The sequence below is a fragment of the Peromyscus californicus genome, unplaced genomic scaffold (genome assembly GCF_007827085.1).
Source record: "Peromyscus californicus insignis strain IS unplaced genomic scaffold, ASM782708v3 Scaffold_16__1_contigs__length_79575227, whole genome shotgun sequence".
Taxonomy (NCBI): domain Eukaryota; kingdom Metazoa; phylum Chordata; class Mammalia; order Rodentia; family Cricetidae; genus Peromyscus; species Peromyscus californicus.
This window is the reverse complement of record NW_026294458.1, coordinates 77,596,397-77,617,750: the sequence shown is the minus strand read 5'-3', so window position 1 is coordinate 77,617,750 and position 21,354 is coordinate 77,596,397. Positions and strand designations below refer to the sequence as shown.

Here is a 21,354-nt window from a genome sequence, read left to right as displayed (position 1 = left end):
TTCACCACTTCCTGAGAATGTGCTGTGTTGTGCCATCACCTCCCCAGTGAGAAAGTTGGCTTTGCTACCGATTTCTGGTGGGTTGATGGGTCCTGGGTTTCCTACTGTGGTCACTTAGAGTTCTGGGTTTTCAGGGTTGTGAGGGACTGCCTGTGATCAGCCTGCAGGATGAGCCTCCCTGGCCGTTCTTAATCACAGTGTTCACATAAGCAAGGAGCAATGTGGGGAGGGGAGGTGGCACCCACCCCCACCCGTCATCAGGTCATTGGGACACTGCAGTCTGTGGATTAATCTCGCTGGAACCCTGGCCCCCTCCTGCTCTCTGGACAGTATGGGGTGCACCCAGGCCCATATCCATCCTGTTCAAGTTTCCCTATCAAAGGATATGAGGGTTTTGCATGTTATCACCAGTGTTTTTTTGGTTGATTTGTTTGAGTTTTGTGTGGGGAGGGGGGAATCTAGTCGGTGTCCTTAGAAAGAGAACAAATCTAAGTTAGGAGACACTCACCCAGAGGTGGTGTGATCCACCCAGTAACTAAGTCCCTGGAAACATTGGATCTGAGATACAACTGACCAGCCCTGAAGCTGTTGACCCTCAGAATCCTTAAGTTACAGGTTGGAGGCTGGGAGCGACCTAAAACAAGCAGTGGCCTACAGCCACACATGCACAGCCTCCAGCACCACAGGAGAAATGTCTCAGCTTGTAGCCCAGGCTCCATGCTTGAAGACTTAGCCATACAAGGTACACAGCATAGAGCACACATATGTATGTGGGTATGAGTTGTGTGCTGCATTTGTGACGTGTGGTGGGTGCTGCGTCTGTGTTGACATATGGCATATGCTGTGTGTGTGTGTGTGTGTGTGTGTGTGTGTGTGTGTGTGTTTGTGCGCATCCGTGCACACCAGTGTGTCATATGTCTGTGTAAGTATGTCCCCTACAGTGGGCACCCTGTCTTCTGTGCTTGGTGCCCCAGCCACACCAACAGGTATGTGCCCCACCACCACTTCCTCCTTCCCTGAGCCTGACGACACTGGTAACTGACTCATGTGGAAACCGAACCTGTCTGATTCTTACACCCTGTGGTAGCCGGGACAAAATCATCTCCACCCTCAGCAGCCCTGCATTTCAGACAATCCAGGAGGGGCATGGTAGGTGGTCAACCTGGACTACCAAGCCCCTCCCTCCACAGGACATGCTGGGCCGGCACCCTCTGCCACTCATCCTAACTGGGCTGCTCTCCCTGGGATCTGGTGAGTTCCATGACGTCACCTCCAATGGGGTGTTCTGGGAAGAGCAGGCATGTCCCATGGGCATCACTCAACTCACAGAGTCACATGGGCTTTTAGGTCCTGACCTGACCTCCTCTGAGCCTCTTCCCACCCACCCCATTGACTCTGGAGCAGCCAGGATGGGCAGAACCCATAGTCGGGATGGGCAGAACCCACAGTCGGGATGAGCAGAACCTAGTTGGGATGGGCAGAACCCACAGTCGGGATGAGCAGAACCTAGTTGGGATAGGCAGAACTTAGTCGGGATGGACAGAACCCGCAGTCGGGATGGGCAGAACCCACAGTCGGGATGGGCAGAACCCACAGTCGGGATAGGCAGAACTTAGTCAGGATGGGCAGAACCCTCAGTCAGGATGGGCAGAACCTAGTCGGCACGGGCAGAACCTGCTCACCCAACTGTCTCCCCAGCCCTGTCCCAGTTGTGTACCAAGGACAAGGTGAGCACCTGTCAGGACTGCATCCGGTCAGGGCCTGGCTGTGCCTGGTGCCAGAAGCTGGTAAGAACCACATGACTGACGGGCAGAGTGTGACATCTATTCATTTTCTCTGTCTCTCTGTCTCTGTCTCTCTCTCTGTTTCTGTGTGTGTGTGTGTGTGTGTGTGTGTGTGTGTGTGTGTGTCTCTTTCTGGTCCCCCTGTCCCCCCATGACTATCTCCCCCCCCTCTTTCTCTCTCTCTCTCTCTCTCTCTCTCTCTCTCTCTCTCTCTCTCTCTCTCTCCATCTCTATCTCTTCTCTGTCTCTGTCTGTCTCTCCCTTCCTCTCTCCTTCCCTCCCCCCATGGATATATGCATTTCTATCCTGTTCAATGTTCTGTGACTATCATTTGCCCAGTGGTGCTTCAGTGTCTCAGGCCTGCCCATGAGCCCCTCTAAGCTATTCTGGATGCCCTCAGAATGACTTTCCCCATTTGTTTTGGATACATTGAGGGTGGTGTGTGTGTGTGTGTGTGTTGCAGGTGTATGTGCCCATGCACACAAGTAGAGTACAAAGAGGACATCACTCTCCATCTATTCCTTTGAAGCAGGATCTCTGTGCACCTGGAACTAGGCATGGAGCCAGAGGAGCTGTGCTAGGGCTACAGGCACATGTGGCATTGATTTGTGTGTACATGCTGGGGATTTGAACTCAAGTCCTCACTGCTGAAGGGAGTAGTAGTTCAAGGGCAGAAAAGGGCCTGCAACCCATGGCTCTGCATGACATGGAGCTCTCAAGGAGACCAAGGCTCTCTAGGAGGCTTGGTATTCCTTGGTAGGCTGTCCCAGGCCACAGACATTTCTATGCCAAATTTTAAGGACAAGTGAAAAGGAGATAGGCTGGGGTCTTTAGTCCCTCCTGGTCTGTTGGCTTCCTCCTGACACTAAACTGGCCCTTCCCCCAGAACTTTACAGGCCAAGGAGAGCCAGAGTCCGTTCGTTGTGATACTCCAGAGCAACTCTTGCTAAAGGGCTGCACATCTGAGTACCTTGTGGACCCCAAGAGCCTCGCTGAACCCCAGGAGGACAAGGACAGGGACCAGAAGCAGCTGTCCCCACAAAATGTGACACTTTACTTGAGACCAGGTAGGCTTGAGCTTGGCTGGGGTGAACCAGGCACGCGGTGTTTACAGGAGCTCAGCCAGCATCCCCGGTGTCACTGTGGGCAAGTAGACTGTGGTTCGGTTTCTTTTCCTGACACTGTGATAAAATGCCTGGCAGAGGCAGCTCAAAGGAGAGAGGGTTGACTGAGTTCAGGGGTCAGTCCATCATGGTGGGGGAGGCAAGGCAGTAGGAGCTTGAAGCAGCTGAGAAACTATTTAAAACAGCCTGCCTAACAGATGTGACCATGACCACAGCAAGTGTCTCTCGGAGCGCAGGCCCCCAGCATTGCTATGAGGCCTGGCCCCAGGGAGCCAGGCTGGCAAATCAAGCCTTGGGCATGAGCAAAAGGCTTGAGTGGGATGGCTCCACAGGCTGAATAACTCACCCGCCAGACATCCTGCTCGTGGATCTGGAGAATGGAAGTCCAAGATCAGGGTGCTGGGAGGTGCTGGGTTCCCCAGAAGCCACTTCCACAATCTGCTCAGTGTCCCCGCAGGACAAGGAAGAGGCAGGAGAGTTTTTGGTGCCCACCCACCTCCCTTTTTAAACAGGGTTTCACTATGTAGCCCAGACTGGCCTCCAACTCACAGAGATCCTCCTGCCTCTGCCTCCCAAGTGCTGAGGTTAAAGGTGCGCCCCACCAGGCATAGCCATCAATCCCTTTTTAAGGACGCTAGCCCAGGCAGCAGTGATGGAAGAAACGGAGAGGACCGAGGTGAACAGCCCACGTGCAGCACCTGCCTCAGTACATGTCCTAAGACAACACAGCCCAGCAGGGCCACTCTTCTCCTTCACAGGTCAAGCGGCAGCATTCAGAGTGAGCGTCCAGTGGACCCAGGACAGCTCTGTTGATCTGTACTTCCTGATGGCCCTCTCTGGCTCCACACAAGGCCATCTTTCCAACATCCAGACACTGGGCAGTGACCTGCTCCAAGCCCTCAATGAGATCACCAGATCAGGCCATATTGGTGAGGTCCACAGCCACTGCAGGGTTCTGGCTCAGCTCTTCCCATAGCCTGGGCAGCCCCTCCCCAACATACCAGAGGCAGAGATCTGACAGCTGCAGAGTCCTCAGGGCATCAGTGTGGGTGGAGTTGGGCCTGCATCTCCTCCAGGGCCCATATCCAGTCACTGACCAGGAGATTCAGCCCTCCACTTCCTCTTTCCTCTTTCATTCATCTTTTGGTGTGATGCTAATTTCTAAAAATCAAGGAACATCAAATTATGTTGACTAAGCAGCAAGCATAGCATAAAGGCAGTGATCATGTGAGCTGCAGATCAAAGGTCAGTGCTCCACAAGCACCAACAGGTCCACAGAGCATAAGGCTTGGGTACACGCATGTGTGATGTGTGTACACAGCTCCACATGGCCTGGCTTCCCCAAAATAGTACCCTCTCTTCCCTGAAGAGTGATGCACTCCCTCACACTTGGACATGTGTGTGCACATTCACATACTTGTATGTGTATACATAGCCACATGCACACCCACAGGCATGTATAAGACCACATGTGCACACACATTCTCAAATACATATGGTGACATATGCAAACAATTTATTACCACACCTGGACATGCTCACATTCATACAGGAACACACATAGGCATACTGGGCCCAGACATATACACAATTTTGAATGCTCACATGTATACACAGGTACTCCCACAACATACATACTCAGACACCCACATCCACCATCTTGCTTTCTCGCCTGCTTTACTACAAGACAGGGAAACTGGAGGTTGTGTCCAAGTGTCTCCCAGGCTTGCCTCCCTACCTTGGACCCAGTCTTCCACCTCCTACCACCCCAGTCCCCCAGCCTCACCTGTTCTCCTCAGGCTTCGGATCCATCAGGAACATGACCTTCCAGCACATCCTGAAGCTGACTGATGACTCCAGCCAGTTTCAGAAGGAGCTGGGGAAGCAACTCGTTTCTGGAAACCTGGATACCTCCAAGGGACAGCTGGATGCTATGATGCAAGTCTCCACGTGCCTGGTGAGCCTACAGAGCCATACCGAGGTCTGCAGACTTCCCCAAGTCTGGAGCCTCATGTGGAACTGCAAGGCGCCTGCACTAGCCATGTTCTCTCAAAGGGCCAAGCCACTGGCCCCTTTGCTGGCTGCCAGCCTGAGGAGAATAGCTCACACTAGACCTCTAGAGAGCCTTAGGAGGTAGGCTGGGAGGCAGAGAGGGAAAAGAGCAAAGGGACCTGGAAGTTACCCACAGATTTCATATTAATCTGTGATGCCACTGTCTTGCAGCCTAGACCATCAAGTGGTCATTGTAATCCGGGCCTCATTCTGCATGTCCTGAGTCAGGGGCCCAGTCTCACTTCCAAGACAAGACAGCAACCCCTGTCCAGAGTTCCTTCCTATGACTTCTCTCTCACCACACACCAGCCCGCGTCGGTCCCAGGCTGTCTCTTTATAATGTCACTGTCGCAGCAGGCTAACTCTGCCCTGGCTCATCTCTGAACTCTCCAGCCTCCCTGGAGCCCTGGGCACACGCCTTCATGGGTGTCAGAATACAGTGTGCTCCAAGCACACACTCCTTTCCAGGGATGATCCAGGAAGACGCAGTCCCCCTGTGGTCCCTTCACTGGCACTTGGGATTTAACTGTCATGATGGCCACCATAGTCTTCTCCTTCTTTGGGAAGATTTTCAAGAGTCCAGTCCTGGGTCTGGAGGGACAGACTGTAGAAGTTTCATCTTTTTGGAAGTAGGCATATGTTTCATGTCCCCTCACCTCACACTTCAGGCATCTTAGCAGATGCATCTCAGACTCAATCTTGACTCCCTCTTTCTGTTGTCAGGCTGCTCTGAAACCCCAGAATGGGAGGGGCAGTGGCTCCAGGCTGCAGGCTGTCACACCTGAATCCTGGGGGCCCAGCTGAGAAAGCTTGGCGGGTAACTCGAGGTCATTTATTTCTCAGGGAGAAATCGGCTGGCGCAATGGAACACGGTTTCTGGTGCTCGCCACTGACAATGATTTCCACTTTGCTAAAGACAAGAATTCGAGTACCAGACAGAACCTCAGTGATAGTCACTGTCGCATGGAAGATGGCGTGTACAAGATCAGGAGAGAGCCGGTGAGCCCCCTTCCTTCCCTGGCATCCTCTGAGGGTCAGCCCTGCATGACACAAGATAGGAACTCAAACAGGAAAAAAGACAGGATTCTTACAAACCCACCCCCACGTAACAGTGAGGTCAGAGTCACACCGGGCCACCTCTCCAGAGCCTTGGATACCTCTTTCCACCTAAGAAACAAATTCAAGAAAAACTCTGAAAGCTGTGAGTGGAAGTGTTAGGTCTTAAATATCAGACGCAGACAAGAGCACATGGTAGGACACCAAGGCATACTGAAGAGAGTCTCCCCTATTCTGCCAGTCAGTGGGAAGTCACAAAGGAATGGAGATGGGCTAGAAGGCTAGAAGGAGCCGCTGAGAAGAACTAGGGGGACCCTGGATGCACACCATGAGACCAAGTCCCTAGGGGATGGAGTGAACTTAGAGGAAGGGGGCTTGCAGGCAAGCTGCGGCAGGACTAATGATAAGTTTGAAGAGATTGGAAGAGGATAGTGAAGAGCCCCGACCTGAGTCCAAACCTATCGTGGAAGCTGTGGGTCCCTGATAGAGAGAGGGTCTGTGGGTCAACAGAGTCACAAATGACTGGATATGGGCTAGAAGGAAAGGCTGAGAGAGGCTGCCAGGAAGGATTAGAGGACCCTGGGTCTGCACCAAGAGGCCAGGCACATAGTAATGTTCGGTGTTTTCTTAACTGTCTTTCAATATCATTCATCTCTGTTGAATTGTTTCACGTATTTGTATACCTTGTTCAGAGAAAGTGCTGCCACAGGACAAGGGCAGCCTGGACTTGAGCTAGCACCATAGTCCTCAGAGTTATAGGTACTTGCTTCGGCTGGGTGGCCTGACAGGATGTCTCTTCTCTCCAGGACTACCAGTCAGTGCTCCAGCTGGCAAGCAAGCTGGCTGAAAACAACATCCATCCCATCTTCATGGTGCCCTCAAGGATGGTGAAAACATATGAGGTAAGAGGTGGGTCTTGAGCAAGAGAGGCATTTCAGCTGCAGGGTGAGGACGCCCAGCATCCTCACAGCATCACCAGAGTCCTGCTTCCATTTGCCAGATTGAGGGCCAGAGACCAGAATGAAACACATGTCCAGTGGCCTGAGATGAGGAAGATGATGGCCATAATCTATTTGTCAGATGACCAGTTCTCCTGGGCCATCAGGGTACCTACAGGAGAACCTCAGAGCTAAGGTCTGCAGTGGGACCACTTAGGACCTCAGCTTCCTCCTCTTGGAGGGACAGCGATGAGCACCTGACAGAGCTGCTCTAGGGACCCCTGAGCTGATCCATCCAATTAATTCAGAAAGCATCTGCCCCCAGGAACAAATTCCCCCTCCATCTGAGTGTGATAACAGTGTCCCCTGACATTGTCCATCCTCATAGGCACAGACACATGTGTATTCAGGTTGACTGCCCTTGTGTCTGGACTCTGAGGCTGTGTGGCCTTGCACAACCTCATGTTGTACAAAGATGCAGGGCGGGGTTGAATATGAACACGAATCTTGGGGGAGAAAACCCTACAAGGGCTAGGAAGTTGACTTTTGCTGGCTGTGCATTGCTGAATTAGGACTCGGGGTTGGTCCATCACAGGTCCTAGGTAAGCCTTCATTGCCAGGGCAACAGGAAACCACAATTCTTGCTGTTAGGTTTCCAGGCTCCAGAGAAGGAGCTACCTGCAGAGACAACAGGAAAAGAAGAGGGGGCAGCCTGTGGAATACCTCCATCATAGCCAGCCACAGAGAACAGTGGCTTGGCTCTGCACAGTTTGACAGCTAGGGGAGCAAAGAAGAGACCACTCCGTAGTTAGGATGTCACAGTCCCTATGTCCTCATCTGTAACTGGGCTATGACAACCCCCTTCCTCATGGAGTTTTAGCAGGTCAGGAGTCATACTCCCACAGACAGCGTGGTGACAAGAGAGGAAGCCACAGATGAGAGAGAGACTAGAGGCCCACCACTTCCTTTGCCTTGGGAGGTCATAGACCTTCCTAAGTCTCTATTCTTGGGAGACTGACCAAGGCCACAGGGAGCATGTGAGGATGTTACACATAAGACCCTTCTTTGTGCATGCTTCTGAACTTAGGAGAAAGCAACTTCCACAAACTGGACAAGACAGAGCCCAAATTTTCTGGTGGGCTGGTCCCATGGCCAAGACCAACGACCGTGAGTTGCGGAACTCAGAGAGGTCTGGGGGTCTGGCTATAGCAAGCCTTCTGCACTTCACAGAGAGGACTGACTCCCTTCTAGAGAATCACAGGACAATGCTGTAGAGAGAGGTGCCCTGACTATCAGTAGGATGTCTCTGGAGAAGGTGGCAACACTCCCATTTCATGGCATATGACACAGTCCTTGAACGGCACTAGGGCAATTGTAAGGAGGATGCTGTCCTGTCTGCTACCCGGGGGCTCAGGCTGGGCCACTTCTAGGGACATTCTGGGAAGCAGATCAGTCCTGCCAGAGCTGATTGTCACAGGGTTGTGTGACATGGTCACCATGAAAGTTAGATTGTTCAAACTCAGTAATGCCCGGAGCTTACCTCTTCCTGTGATTTTACCACATTCTATTGTCATCTGTGCCCTTATGTGTCATGTGTACGATTTCTGTCCACTTTGGTGATATACTGAAAATACTGTCCCATGATGAGCCAGGTGCATGTTCCCAAGTCAGTGACATCACCAGCTTGAAACTGAAATGGACGTCCAGGAGCACTTACACCACAGACATGAAAGTACTAAGATCCAGGTGTTGGCACTTGGCAGCATGCCCCTGGTGCTCGTTCTGTGACTTGGTGAAGTGGGGTCTCACTTGAGCATCATCCTAGCCACCTGGAGAGCCTGAGGGACCCTCTGGGTATCACAAGCCCTCATGAGCATGGAGGAGTTGGTGGTACCAAGTGCCAGCTTGATCTTCTCTCCCAACAGAGAATTGCCATGTTCATCCCTAAGTTGACCATTGGGGAACTGTCAGATGACTCCAGCAATGTGGCACAGCTCATCAAGGATACCTACAGTGTGAGTCTCCTGCAGTAGCTGGATGAGTTGGTCTGAACTTCACAGTTAGCAGAGCTCTGACTTTTAGAACCCCGCTGTAGCCTCCTGCAGCCTCTACAGGTACCCCACAGTCTTCTGGACAGACACATAGCACAGGGCAGTTCCTCTTATTGGTGAATGATGGTATGTATGGCTCCCAGATCTCATGTGGTTCTCCCTGAAACATGAGTTCTAAGCTCTACCCAAATGGGGCTCTTCCCTGCCAACCACTGTGGAGAGATAGGAGGGCAGGTGGCCAGAGGAGAGCACATACCGCCTCACAGGCTGGGGAGACCCCAGAAATCACCTCAATAAATTCATACCCTGTGTAGACAACCTTGGGAAGGAAGGCCTGTGACAGTGACAGGTACCCTCAAACTCTGACCTAGGCTTCTATGGCCAAACATCCTGGGGTCTGCCAGCATAAGTGTGTGGGGGACCCTGTAGCACTCTTCCTTCTCAAGCCTTGTGAACCCAGACACCCCTCAAGAAGGCTCCTCGACCAGGCCACTGCCCAGTCATGTCTATCTCTGCCTTTAGAGGGATGCCATCATTGCCCACTCACCAGATGCCTCCTGCCCCCCTCTCCCTCCATCTGTGTCTTGTCTCTCACATCACTTCAACCGTCTAGGGTTCCTCCTCTGCTAACCCTGGAACTCAACAGTGAGGGGACTGTCCTCCAAGGGCTCACGGCTGTGTCTATGCTGGTCCCCTGCCAGTGGCCTGACTCGGAGCAAGCCATGGCCCTGGCCTGCTGACCTCTCCTGACACACTCACTGACCCACCAGTATGTTTGTGTCATCAACTGGTGCACAGCAGGGGCATGGAAAGTGCAATTGTGCCACAGTCACAGAGGGCAGGGACAGCTGAACCTGTCGCCCCGAGCACGGCTGCTCTCTGCCCACAGAAACTCGCCTCCAGCATCTTCTTGGACCACACCACCATCCCCAGCACCCTGAAAGTCACCTACGACTCCTTCTGCAGTAACCGAGCATCAAGTACAGGCAAATCCAGAGGGGACTGTGGCGATGTGCAGATCAACGACACGGTGAGCCTGGGGTTCCCACCTCAGCATCCTAGAGGGCCCGCGGGTATCTCAATAACTCCATCCCAGGGACATCTAGGAGGAAATAGAGGCTCACATGGGGACAAGCAAGAGGGAAAGCAATTGGTGACCAGCAGCTACCCCTTCTCCCTTTGAACATCACTTAGCAGAGACCAGCGCTGTCTATGTGGTAATGTTAAGGAGCAGGAAGACACCATAAGCACATGCCAGGGAACCCCAGGCCCCTCCTGGAAGAGCCCTAATGCACTAGCAGCCATGCAATAACAGCACCCCCTAGAGGCAATTGCTAGGCATGAAGGGAGATACAAACAAGATGGACTGGGTCAGCTTTTCTGACTTCTGTTTCATCTTTTGATGAAAACATCAAGACTCAGGCCACACAGGTGAGCAGAAAGATGAACTGAGTTATTTCCCTAACACGTTGGATATAAATTTGTTACCCAAGCTTTCATTTTTCTTTTTGCTTGTGAACTAACATCACACACACACACACACACACACACACACACACACACACACACACACCACACCACACCACACCACCCCTACACTCACACTGAACAAAATACCATCCCCTCATGCTGGATATCCACATGGGAATTTGACCAATTGTATCCTGATTTTTAGATTGTGTGTTACTCGTTTTCACTGACATTTCTCCTCTATCTTCAAGAACCATGGGTTTAAATTTATTTTAGATGTGGCTTGACTTGGCAAACCAGAACCCTCCTTGTACCACCTATGTGTGCTGTCACAGACTGGGGCCCTGATCTTCACATTCCCTATGACATTCTAGTATCTTAGCACACTAGACTTATGGGCCCAACATAAGGGAAAACTGTCTCCCACAAATTCACTGTAAAATCGCCTACTGTATATATAATGAAAAAATTACCTCCCTAGTCTGATTCACAGCAGGGCCTGGATGCTGGTTAGTGAGGGCTGTGGGTGGAGGTGCAGGTCTGGCCTCCCTACAGCCTGGTCCATAGTCCATCCCAAGATCCAGTTCTTATCCTCATTCCTCTGCTTCAGAGAGAACCCACGCCACCCACTCCCCTGACGTCAATCTGGTCCCTACCAGCACCCCTGAGAGGAAATGAGGAGGACTGTGACCCTGGTCACCCATGGCCCCTGTCTAAGCCCCACCCTGCTCCTACAGGTCACCTTCCGGGTTAACGTCACAGCCTCAGAGTGCATCCGGGAGCAGTCCTTCATTATCCAGGCCCTGGGTTTCCCTGATACAATGACTGTGAGAGTCCTTCCCCAGTGTGAATGCCAGTGCCAGGACCAGAGTCAGGAGAACAGCCTCTGTGGAAGCAAGGGTGCCATGGAGTGTGGCATCTGCAGGTGAGGCAGGTACACGCAGCCCTTGGCAGGCCAACCCATGGGAAAGGTGTCTGTAGGTGAGGTGGACCCAGGAAATCCACAGCAAACCAGCCTTTCCCACTCACAGGACAAGTGTCTGCAGGTGAGGTGGGAATGGCCAGCCTGGGGCATACCAGCCTGTGGGAAAGGTATCTACGGGTAAGGTAGTCATTATCCTGCTAGATAGCTTCTAGACTGCATGGTATGAGAGGAGATGGCGGGGAACCTGGGGTCCATACCCCCAAAACCCTTGCTGTCACTCCCCAACCAGGGTACCCCCCAGAAATTCTGACTTCACTCTCTTTTCTCTGGCCATGAAGGGTCCAAGGCAGAGAACTGACTGACAGGAAACTCCCCTCACTAGAAGACAGAGATCCAGTAGCAGGCAAGGACTGAGGACAGGAGGGGTCAAAGGTCAGACCTCAGGTCTGGTCCATCAGTTACCTGAGACCCAGGGACATTCAGAAGCCACAACTAGTGTACCATTTGCCCCACATGGGTTATCTGCATGATACCACAGTGCCCTGTCAGAGGGACTGTTGATGGGCAGCTTACTCAGGGCAGCCTCTGGAGGGATCTCAGTGCCTCCCCCATGTTCCGTTCACGGTGCATGCTCAGACCATTGAGAGAAGAGCAGAGGTGGTGTGCCATACTTTACAGGTGTTTGGATGTTGCACCAGACCCAAAGCGGCTGAAGGGGTGCCCATCCCAGGGAAGAGCCTGAGCACAGCTCTTCACAGCTCTTCCTACCCTGCCCCAGGTGCGACTCCAACTACACCGGGAAAAACTGTGAGTGCCAGACACACGGCCAGAGCAGCCAGGAACTGGAAAGAAGCTGCCGGGAGTACAACAGCTCCACAGTGTGCTCCGGACTGGGAGACTGCATCTGTGGGCACTGTGTGTGCCACGCCAGTGACCTCCCAAACAAGGTGATCTATGGACGATACTGCGAGTGTGACAACTATAACTGTGAGAGACACGATGGCCAAGTCTGCGGTGGTCCACGTGAGTGACAAGGGACACTGGAGGCGGGGACGGATTTTTTTGTCAATCTTGCACCAGGAGACATTGAGTGGGACACTGAGATAGAGGGACAGATGATTGCTAGTCTTGCTGGCACAGCAGCAGCAAACCTGGGCAGGCCTTCCAAGTCTGTGAGGGTCAGGCATTGTCCTAGCAGGTCAACAGAGGTAACAGTCCTGACCCAAGAGCTCTTCAGACACAGGGGGAGGCCTGCTCTGGCTGAAAGGGGGCTGCATTGCTGGAGGGGTGGGGGTCCTCCCTGGTCCCTGTGTCTTTGCCCAGCTGTCCTTCCCTGGTGGTGTGGGGCTGTATGAGGAGGTACAGGTACACGTGAGCAGCAGAGGAGCCTGTAAGTACAGTCCTCCCTGCAAAGCAGTATCAGGCAAGGGGCCAGGGCGATGGTTCCTGGTTCCTACCCACCTTCAGGAAGGGGAGTTGTAGTGACCTCAGCTGTTTTCCAGAGAGGGGCTCCTGCTCCTGCGGCCAGTGCAGTTGCAAGGAGGGCTTTGAGGGTTCAGCCTGCCAGTGCCAGAGGTCCACCGAGGGCTGTCTGAACAACAATTTGGTGGAGTGCAGTGGCCATGGCCAATGCCACTGCAACAGGTGTAAATGTAACCCGGGCTACCTTCCGCCACTGTGTGAGCATCTTCACCATATCCCGCGCTGCAGCCAGCACATGTGAGTGTCCCCAACCACCCACACTGGCCTCACTGCTAGGCTACCTGAGAGTCCCCAGGGATGCCATTGCACCAGAGTTGTCAGCCAGACCCAACAGACCCAGCAGGAAGCCTCATTTTGAGGGGAGTCTCTACCTCCCTTGGGCCCTTGGATCCAGTTTCCACTGGCTCTGCCCTTCATCTCCTCCCAGGATCACAGTCTGCTTTCACCCTCACTGAAACGACTGTGCTGACCTCTAAGGGTGCCTAGGATTCTCACTACAGGACCAGCTTGTATGTGGATATCCTCACATATTGCATGCTGTGAACCTTGACAATCCATGTACCCCGAGACACCTGCTCATCCTTGCATATCTGTACACCTTAATCATCAGGGCACCCTAACATGCCCAGTCTACACTCACACTATACACCTTGTACACCTGCATGCACTGATCCACCAGTGCACCCTAACACACCAGTATACATTCACACAATGTGCACCCTGACACACACACACAGCCTTACACACCAATACACCCTTATTCATTGGTGCATCCTCACACACCAGTATGCACTCACACACCTTCCACCCTAACACACCCATGTAGCGTGACACCCATGAAGTCTCGCACACCTGTGCATCCTGACACACTCATGCATCTTTACATAGTGCTGCACCCCAACACACCCGTGTGCCCTCAAACACTTGTGCACCTTGCCCATCCATGTGCCATATGTCTCATGCCCTTGGAACCCCTGCCCACCCCATTCCATCAAACTCATTCCCCAACTTCTCCTCAGCTCTTGTGCCGAATGCTTAAAACTCAGCGATGGACTAAGATGCATCAGTGAGTGTGGGAGTCTGATGAGTTCAGACACATTCTTTAAGGGCAAGAACTGCAGTGAACAGGACTCAGAGGGCTGCTGGATAACCTACACTCTGCGTTGGCGAGACTGGAGAAAACTCTATTCCATCTACATAGATGTGAGCCGAGGTAAGGCTGGATGGTGCCCAAATCTAGTGCAGGTAGGACATAGTGACAAGAACTCTAGCCACAGGTCCCTCTGCAGATAGCCGGAGGGCTGCAGAGGGAAGGGTCTCTCTCCTCTGGGCAAGGATACTCAATAGCAAAAGGGGAACTATCCAGGATACCTGGGCAGGTAAGTAGTGCAGGGAAGCTGGCATCCATACCCTACCTGGCCCTGCACCAAGAGATCGATGACCGATAGGTCCTCTGGTACTAGCTCCAGTACGTGTTGAGCATGGAACCACTGAAGTGCCATACCACACAGTGGGAGCATCTCCCATTTGATGGGAGGGCCCCATGGGCTGGTACCCATTAGCTGTTTCAGGATACCTATGGTGAGTCTCAGAAGCGTGGGGTTGCTGCTGCCCCATAAGCACTGTTTGCCCCCATTCAGCTCAAGTCCTTGACAATAATGCCTGTGAACTGAAGATTCTGACCTGGTCATCATGGGGTTCACAGTATGGTCCTATTAGACAATGTCCAGCACAGTGAGAGGCTGCAACCTCAGTTAAAATGATACAAAGGCCTTGTGGCAAGGGGCCCTTTCTTCTAGAAGGAAAAATGAGATCATTGGGACGAGGAGACATGGCAGGTCTGTGGTCATGACAGTCATCAGCCCTTGGGGTACCACACATCCTCCATGGATTCAGGTTTGTTCCTGAGCATGGCAGGAATCTATTAGAGGTTCCCAGAAGAGTGCTGGGCAGTGATGGTGCACACCTTTAATCCCAGCACTCTGGAGGCAGAAGCAAGTGGGTCTCTGTGAGTTTGAGGCCAACCTGGTCTACAAAGTGAGTTCCAGGACAGCCAGAGCTATACAGAGAAACCCTGTCTCCAAAAACCAAAAAAAATAAAAGTTCCCAGAAGAAAAGTGGCAGCACCCACGTTGTCTTCTTTTTTTTTAATCTCAGCTGGCAACCAAGTGGACAGTGTTCTATCAGTGACCACACAGAACTGTTGAGGGACAGATTGGACATAGTCCTGTAAGAGGACAGGGTGAACATGGTCCTGTCTTGAGCTGCTGAGTACAGATATGGTCCTATCACACATTGCCGTCTGGTCAGGACTAACAGACTAGAGGTGGACAGCTGAGCTGGGTTGAGTCAGGAAGGAGTATGGACAGACGTTACCCTTGGGTGAAGATGGTAGAAGAGAAATAGAGGACTAAGTGAAAGTTTGAAGGTCCAGGGTTCCCCAGCAGGTGGCATGAGAAGTTGGGGGTTAGAGCGGTTGGGAGAAGTGATAAGTGACAATGACCAAAGACATTGAAGATGGTAGATTTATTTGGGCAAAAGGCATGACATCCTTACAGGTCTTAGGCAAGAAACTCCAGAATCCTAGTTCCACATCCCATTCATGCTTGGAGGACTGAAGGGACAAAGGCAGTGAGACCACTCGGATAATCATGAGAAATGCCAGCCAGCAGTACACCGGGACTCTTACGGGACAGAGACCTGGAGCCCACTGTTCCCCAACCCTTCTCAAGTTGGAAACCCACCAGAGTAGGAGGGGCACAGACTTAATGTAAGGTACCTGAAGCTGAGGACCTGTCCTCAGGCTATGAGCATGGACCTCACCAGGGGTCCCCATTCCCACTGTGCAGTGAGATGGCTTAGGATCCCTCAGGCATGCCCATAACCTTCTTCTCTGTGAATAAGAAGCCAGGCCCAGTGGCCCTTAAGTATCATTTGGAACCACAGGGACTGGCCTTGCTTCTGATGGAGCTGAGCCTATGTTCTCTTCTCTGCCCATGTTGAGGGGCAGACAGCAAGCCTCTGGAGTGGGGACCCTCTGGAAGAGACAGTGACATGCAGAGGCTTGTGGGTAGAGACTTCTTGTAGCCCACTAGGTTTCCTAGTGGCTGTACCCAGCAGGACTACATAAGAGGTTGATTGGACCGCGGGCCTGGGTACCAGGTGTTTGTGAGGGTCTATCTAGCAAGGGGGAGGTCTTTTGCTCCACTCCTTAGCATTGTTATAAATAGACCTTTGCAATATAGTTCTGGGCCAGTGGATAAGGATCCAGGCTCATCTATCTTGTGTTTTCTCTCTGTTTCTCTCCTGTCTGTTTCTAACTAAGTCTCTTATCCCTCATTCCGCAAGAGTTCCTGGGGTACATAACGGTGGGGCCGGGTCCTCCACAGGGACTCACACGATTTACGGCTCATGCTTTCTCCTTAGTGTGCCCTACCACCATTGCACTGAGCGTGGCAGTGGGTGTCCTGGGGGCTGCTGTCCTCCTGCTGATCGTCTGGATAATCTTCCTGAAGGAAACCCAGAAGATCAAGCTCTCCAGAAAGGATGGGGCCCAAGGCACACTAGAACCAAGTAAGTGGCTAGGCTGTGTGCCCCTGCACCCTGCTTTCCTCTGTGACTTCACACACTGAGGGTCGTGGCTGTTTCTGAAGGTCAGCAAACACCCCGTGCCAGCAGCTCGGCTGAGTGGACACATTATAAAAGCTATGCCACAAAGACTGAATTCATGGGAGGACTCTACTTTTGTCTTGGTCCTCAAAGTGACATCTATAAACTGACCCAGGGGGGCCTCCAAGAGAGCCCCAGAAGCCCTTCCCACACTAACAAGATCATGTTTGATTTCTCCCCAGAAGAGGCTCATTTTCAAGAACAGACCCATGGGGAGTCACCATGGTGGCATCAGGAGAGACAGGGTACCTGAAGAAGATAAGGTATCAGGACCAATCAGACGGGACCCACCAACCACACCTCCTCCACACTATAACCAACCATCATATGGCTTACACTCCCCAGAATCACCAGCACAAAAGCTGTTTCTGTTTCTTTCCATGGTGACCTAGCTGCCAGATCTTCAGTGGACTTCTCTCCAGGGAGAGCCTCCTCTCTGGCCCATGCAGTCATTCATAATGCTTTGAGAAAAAAAATAATCCTAAGTCTTAGGAGGTCAGACACATGTTTTCTGTGTGAAAAGTAAGAAACCAGTTCAATTAAATGTAGGGCTTATTTACATGTTAAACATCTCTTTGGGGGTGTTGTTCCTGTGTATGAACATGTCGGGGGTGACATTAGGTGTCTTCTTCAATTGCCCTCTGCCTAATTTTTTGAGACAAATTCTTTTCATTGAACCTATGAGTTCTAGGGACACCCCCCCATCCCTAGAACTGGTATTACAGACACAAACTGCTTGCACCCAACTTTTATGCAGTTTCTGGGGGTACAGGTCACTATGGGCAGGAAGGTCATGATAACCACAGCATGAGAGAGCTGGTCACATTGTGTCTGCCATCAGGGAGCAGAGAGAAGTGAACAATGGTGTCCTCTCCTCCGTTTTTATTCAGTCCTAGACGCCAGCCTACAGGATGGTGCTGCCCATGTCTGGGATGGGTCTTCCTACCTTAGTTAAACCTCTTTGGAAATGACCTTCAGAGTATCTCCTAGGTGATTCGAAATCTAGTCAAGTTGGCAATCAAGGTTAATCAACACAGGCCATAGCCAGGCCCTCAGCAACCCTTGTCTTCAGATTGCTGTGGACCTCAGGCTCCTCAGCATCCATCAGTCCATGAGTTGACTTCTTTTCTTTTCTTTCTTTTTTTCTTCTTTTTGTTTTTGTTTGTTTGTTTTGTTTTGTTTTGAGACAGGGTTTCTCTATATAGCCCTGGCTGTCCTGAAACTTGCTCTGCAGACCAAGATAACCTCGAACTCAGAGAGCTGCCTGCCTCTGCCTCCTGAGCACTGGAATTAAAGGCATGTGCCACCATGCCTGACTCAGTTGACTTCTTAAATAGAGAAGAAGAAAGATAGAAAGAGAGAGGGAAGGGGAGATGAGAGAAAGAGAGGAGAAATAGAGAACATACCTGTTGGTCTTGTTTCTCTGGATAACCCATGCAAATAAGGGTAATAGAAGTCACATCATCTGGCCTGATGGTACGTGATATTTTAATTCACCTTTCATTAGCTAGTATGGTTTGGATGTAAACTTGTCCCCATAGGCTCACATGTTTGAACACTTGGTCCTCAGCTGGTGATGTAGTTTGGGAAGGCTGATCTTTAAAAAATGGTTTTTATTGCCAGAAGTGGATCTTTTGTCATGGGAGTGGGGTCTGGAGGGTATATAGTTAGGGTCCGCTTCTTGTTCACTCTCTGCTTCCTGACTGAGGATACAGTGTGGCCAGCTGCCTCCTATTCCTATGCCCATGTCTTCCCAACCATGATAGAATGTATCACCCAGATGTGTAAGCCAATATAAGATCTTTCTTCCTTAAATTGTTTCTAGTCAGATATTCTGAGAAAAATAACTCATGCATTATCATAACAAAATACTTGATGCAGGATGCTTTATAATGAAGCAGGCATATTTAGCTGATAGTATCATGGGAGGAGGCTGGAAGCCAGGCATTATACTCAGGCTCTAGTGAGCCCCGGCCTCAACTACATCTGATGGGTATTTCTCTGTCTGTGTGGGCTTTCTCCCTCTTCTTATAAAGTGACCACAGGGATCATGGAGGCTTCAATCTAGTGACTTCATCTAATCTAACAACTTTCCAAAAGCCCCAGTGTTAGCCCACCATACTGAAATTAAGTTTCTACCCTCTCGCTACCATTAACATATGATTTGGAAGTGTTAAGCCCCTGCGGGAGTTTTGGAGAACAAACCACCTCTGCACACCCATTTCCACTGTCTGTTCTAGTCACCTCTGCACACCCATTTCCACTGTCTGCTAAGCCACCTCTGCACACCCATTTCCACTGTCTGTTCTAGTCACATCAGCACACCCATTTCCACTGTCTGCTAAGCCACCTCTGCACACCCATTTCCATTGTCTGTTCTAGTCACCTCTGCACACCCATTTCCACTGTCTGTTCTAGTCACATCAGCACACCCATTTCCACTGTCTGTTAAGCCACCTCTGCACACCCATTTCCACTGTCTGTTCTAGTCACATCTGCACACCCATTTCCACTGTCTGTTAAGCCACCTCTGCACACCCATTTCCACTGTCTGTTCTAGTCACATCTGCACACCCATTTCCACTGTCTGTTCTAGTCACATCTGCACACCCATTTCCACTGTCTGTTCTAGTCACATCTGCACACCCATTTCCACTGTCTGTTCTAGTCACATCTGCATACCCATTTCCACTGTCTGTTCTAGTCACATCTGCACACCCATTTCCACTGTCTGTTAAGCCACCTCTGCACACCCATTTCCACTGTCTGTTCTAGTCACATCTGCATACCCATTTCCACTGTCTGTTAAGCCACCTCTGCACACCCATTTCCACTGTCTGTTCTAGTCACATCAGCACACCCATTTCCACTGTCTGTTAAGCCACCTCTGCACACCCATTTCCACTGTCTGTTCTAGTCACATCTGCATACCCATTTCCACTGTCTGTTCTAGTCACATCTGCACACCCATTTCCACTGTCTGTTCTAGTCACATCTGCATACCCATTTCCACTGTCTGTTAAGCCACCTCTGCACACCCATTTCCACTGTCTGTTCTAGTCACATCTGCACACCCATTTCCATTGTCTGTTCAAGCACCAGTGGCTGGCTTTTACCTTCAGTGTTTTGCTTCCATTGTTCCATAATAGGAGGTAATGAGAGGTCAGAGCACTTGGGGGAGAGTCTGGCCTTGCAAGCATTCCCTCAGAAGGTTCTCAGGGACCATCATCCATGAGCTGAGGAAGATTTGATGCAAGGGTAGGCACTTTCATGACATTTCATGACATTTCCTCTATTCTGGTTCACCTGCTCCTTAGTAGACCACTTGTCTACTGTTTGGGACCACCCTTTGCCCAATGTTGGATTTTCCTTTTCTCTTCTTTTCATGTCTTTCTTCTCAATTGTCTCCAGAACCCTTCCCTTCCATAATGATCCAGTGTAGAACCAGTACCCAAAAAGTATTTCTCCATTCTTCTCTGGATTCTTTATTGCACACATTATCTCTCTTTACTCATTAATTAGACACTGCAAAGAACCCAGTGACAAATCCTTCTAGACCGCCAACAACATGTGTTCTTCCTAATAAATATCCATAGTCTACTCTTGCCCACAGTTTCCTCTTGGAGTCAGTCTTGGCATCCTGGGATACCCAACCTCAAATGCCTGTCTTACCATAATCTCTCCCTAGATGTAAGCAATCCCTAAAGAGACAATTTTCCAAAGAACTTAGTACCCTGTAGAAACAATGCCAAACCCTCCACCCTCCCATCTTAGTCAGTGTTCTATTACTGTGAAGAAACACCATGACCACACAACTTTCATAAAAGAAAACACTTAATTGGGGCTTGTTTACAGTTTCAAATATTTAAGTCACTATTGTTATGTCAGGAAGCATGGTGGCATGCAGGCGGACATTTGTCTGAAGAAGTAGCTGAAAGTCTATGTGCAGATCCACAGGCAGCAGGAAGAGAGAGCCCTGGGTCTGGCTTGGGCCACTGAAACCACAAAGCCCACCCCAATGACATGCTTCCTCCAACAAGGCCACATCTCCTAATCCATCTAAGTAGTGCCACTCCCTAATGACTAAGCATTCAAATATACGGCCCTACGGGGGCCATTCTTATTCAAACCATCACACCTCCCCAGAGCACTCAGTCTCATTACCCCACTCACAACAGTGCTACTTGGTAAGGATGCTAAGAGCCTCCTTCTGAAAACATTCACTTGAACATTTGCACATTTGACTCCCATTATTCAGTGTCTTGCCTCTAATCCATTCTGTGTTTTAGACTTTTAGAGGACATAAATTCCAGATTTATTTCAAGATCCTATTCAGACAGATGTCACTGTGTTTAAGTGATATAATGAAATGTGGGGAGTCTGCAGGGCTATTCTAAACCATGGCCGACTCTAGCTCATGCTCTCCCGTCAAATTAGGAGTTCCAGGAAAGAGAATGAAACTTCGCATTTTTCAGGTCTCTGTTGTACCTGCTCCTGTTCGTCCTGAAGAGGTAAATGGGTTTGAAGAACACCCCACCCTTTTTGATTCTGAGTGCCACTGGGGCACCTACAGCAGGAACACTTACTCGCCCTGAGCGCTGTGTTGATAACTCACGCAGCACCCTCATGTCAGCTTTCCTGCCTCACCTCCCCTACCCTGAGCTCTTACTTCCTTGGACCACCTTCTTTGAAGGAGAAGAAGCTCACACCGTTATCACCATCAACTTTGCCACCACTGGGTCACGTCATCAGGACATTGGATGATGAGGTAACTAACTTCAAGTGACAATTCCAGATCACTAA

General features: G+C 50.9%; 1 protein-coding gene across 1 annotated transcript; it reads left to right on the top strand.

Moving 5' to 3' along the window:
• Positions 1–1,193: 1,193 nt before the first annotated feature.
• Positions 1,194–16,804, top strand: LOC128111624 (integrin beta-2-like protein). Its single transcript, XM_052739875.1, has 15 exons — positions 1,194–1,251; positions 1,699–1,787; positions 2,671–2,851; positions 3,667–3,837; positions 4,708–4,865; positions 5,804–5,959; positions 6,823–6,918; positions 8,880–8,969; positions 9,895–10,035; positions 11,213–11,400; positions 12,179–12,423; positions 12,903–13,119; positions 13,902–14,095; positions 16,309–16,455; positions 16,737–16,804. Exons 1-15 carry the CDS (start codon positions 1,194–1,196, stop codon positions 16,802–16,804), a joined length of 2,199 nt encoding a protein of 732 aa, XP_052595835.1.
• Positions 16,805–21,354: the final 4,550 nt, after the last annotated feature.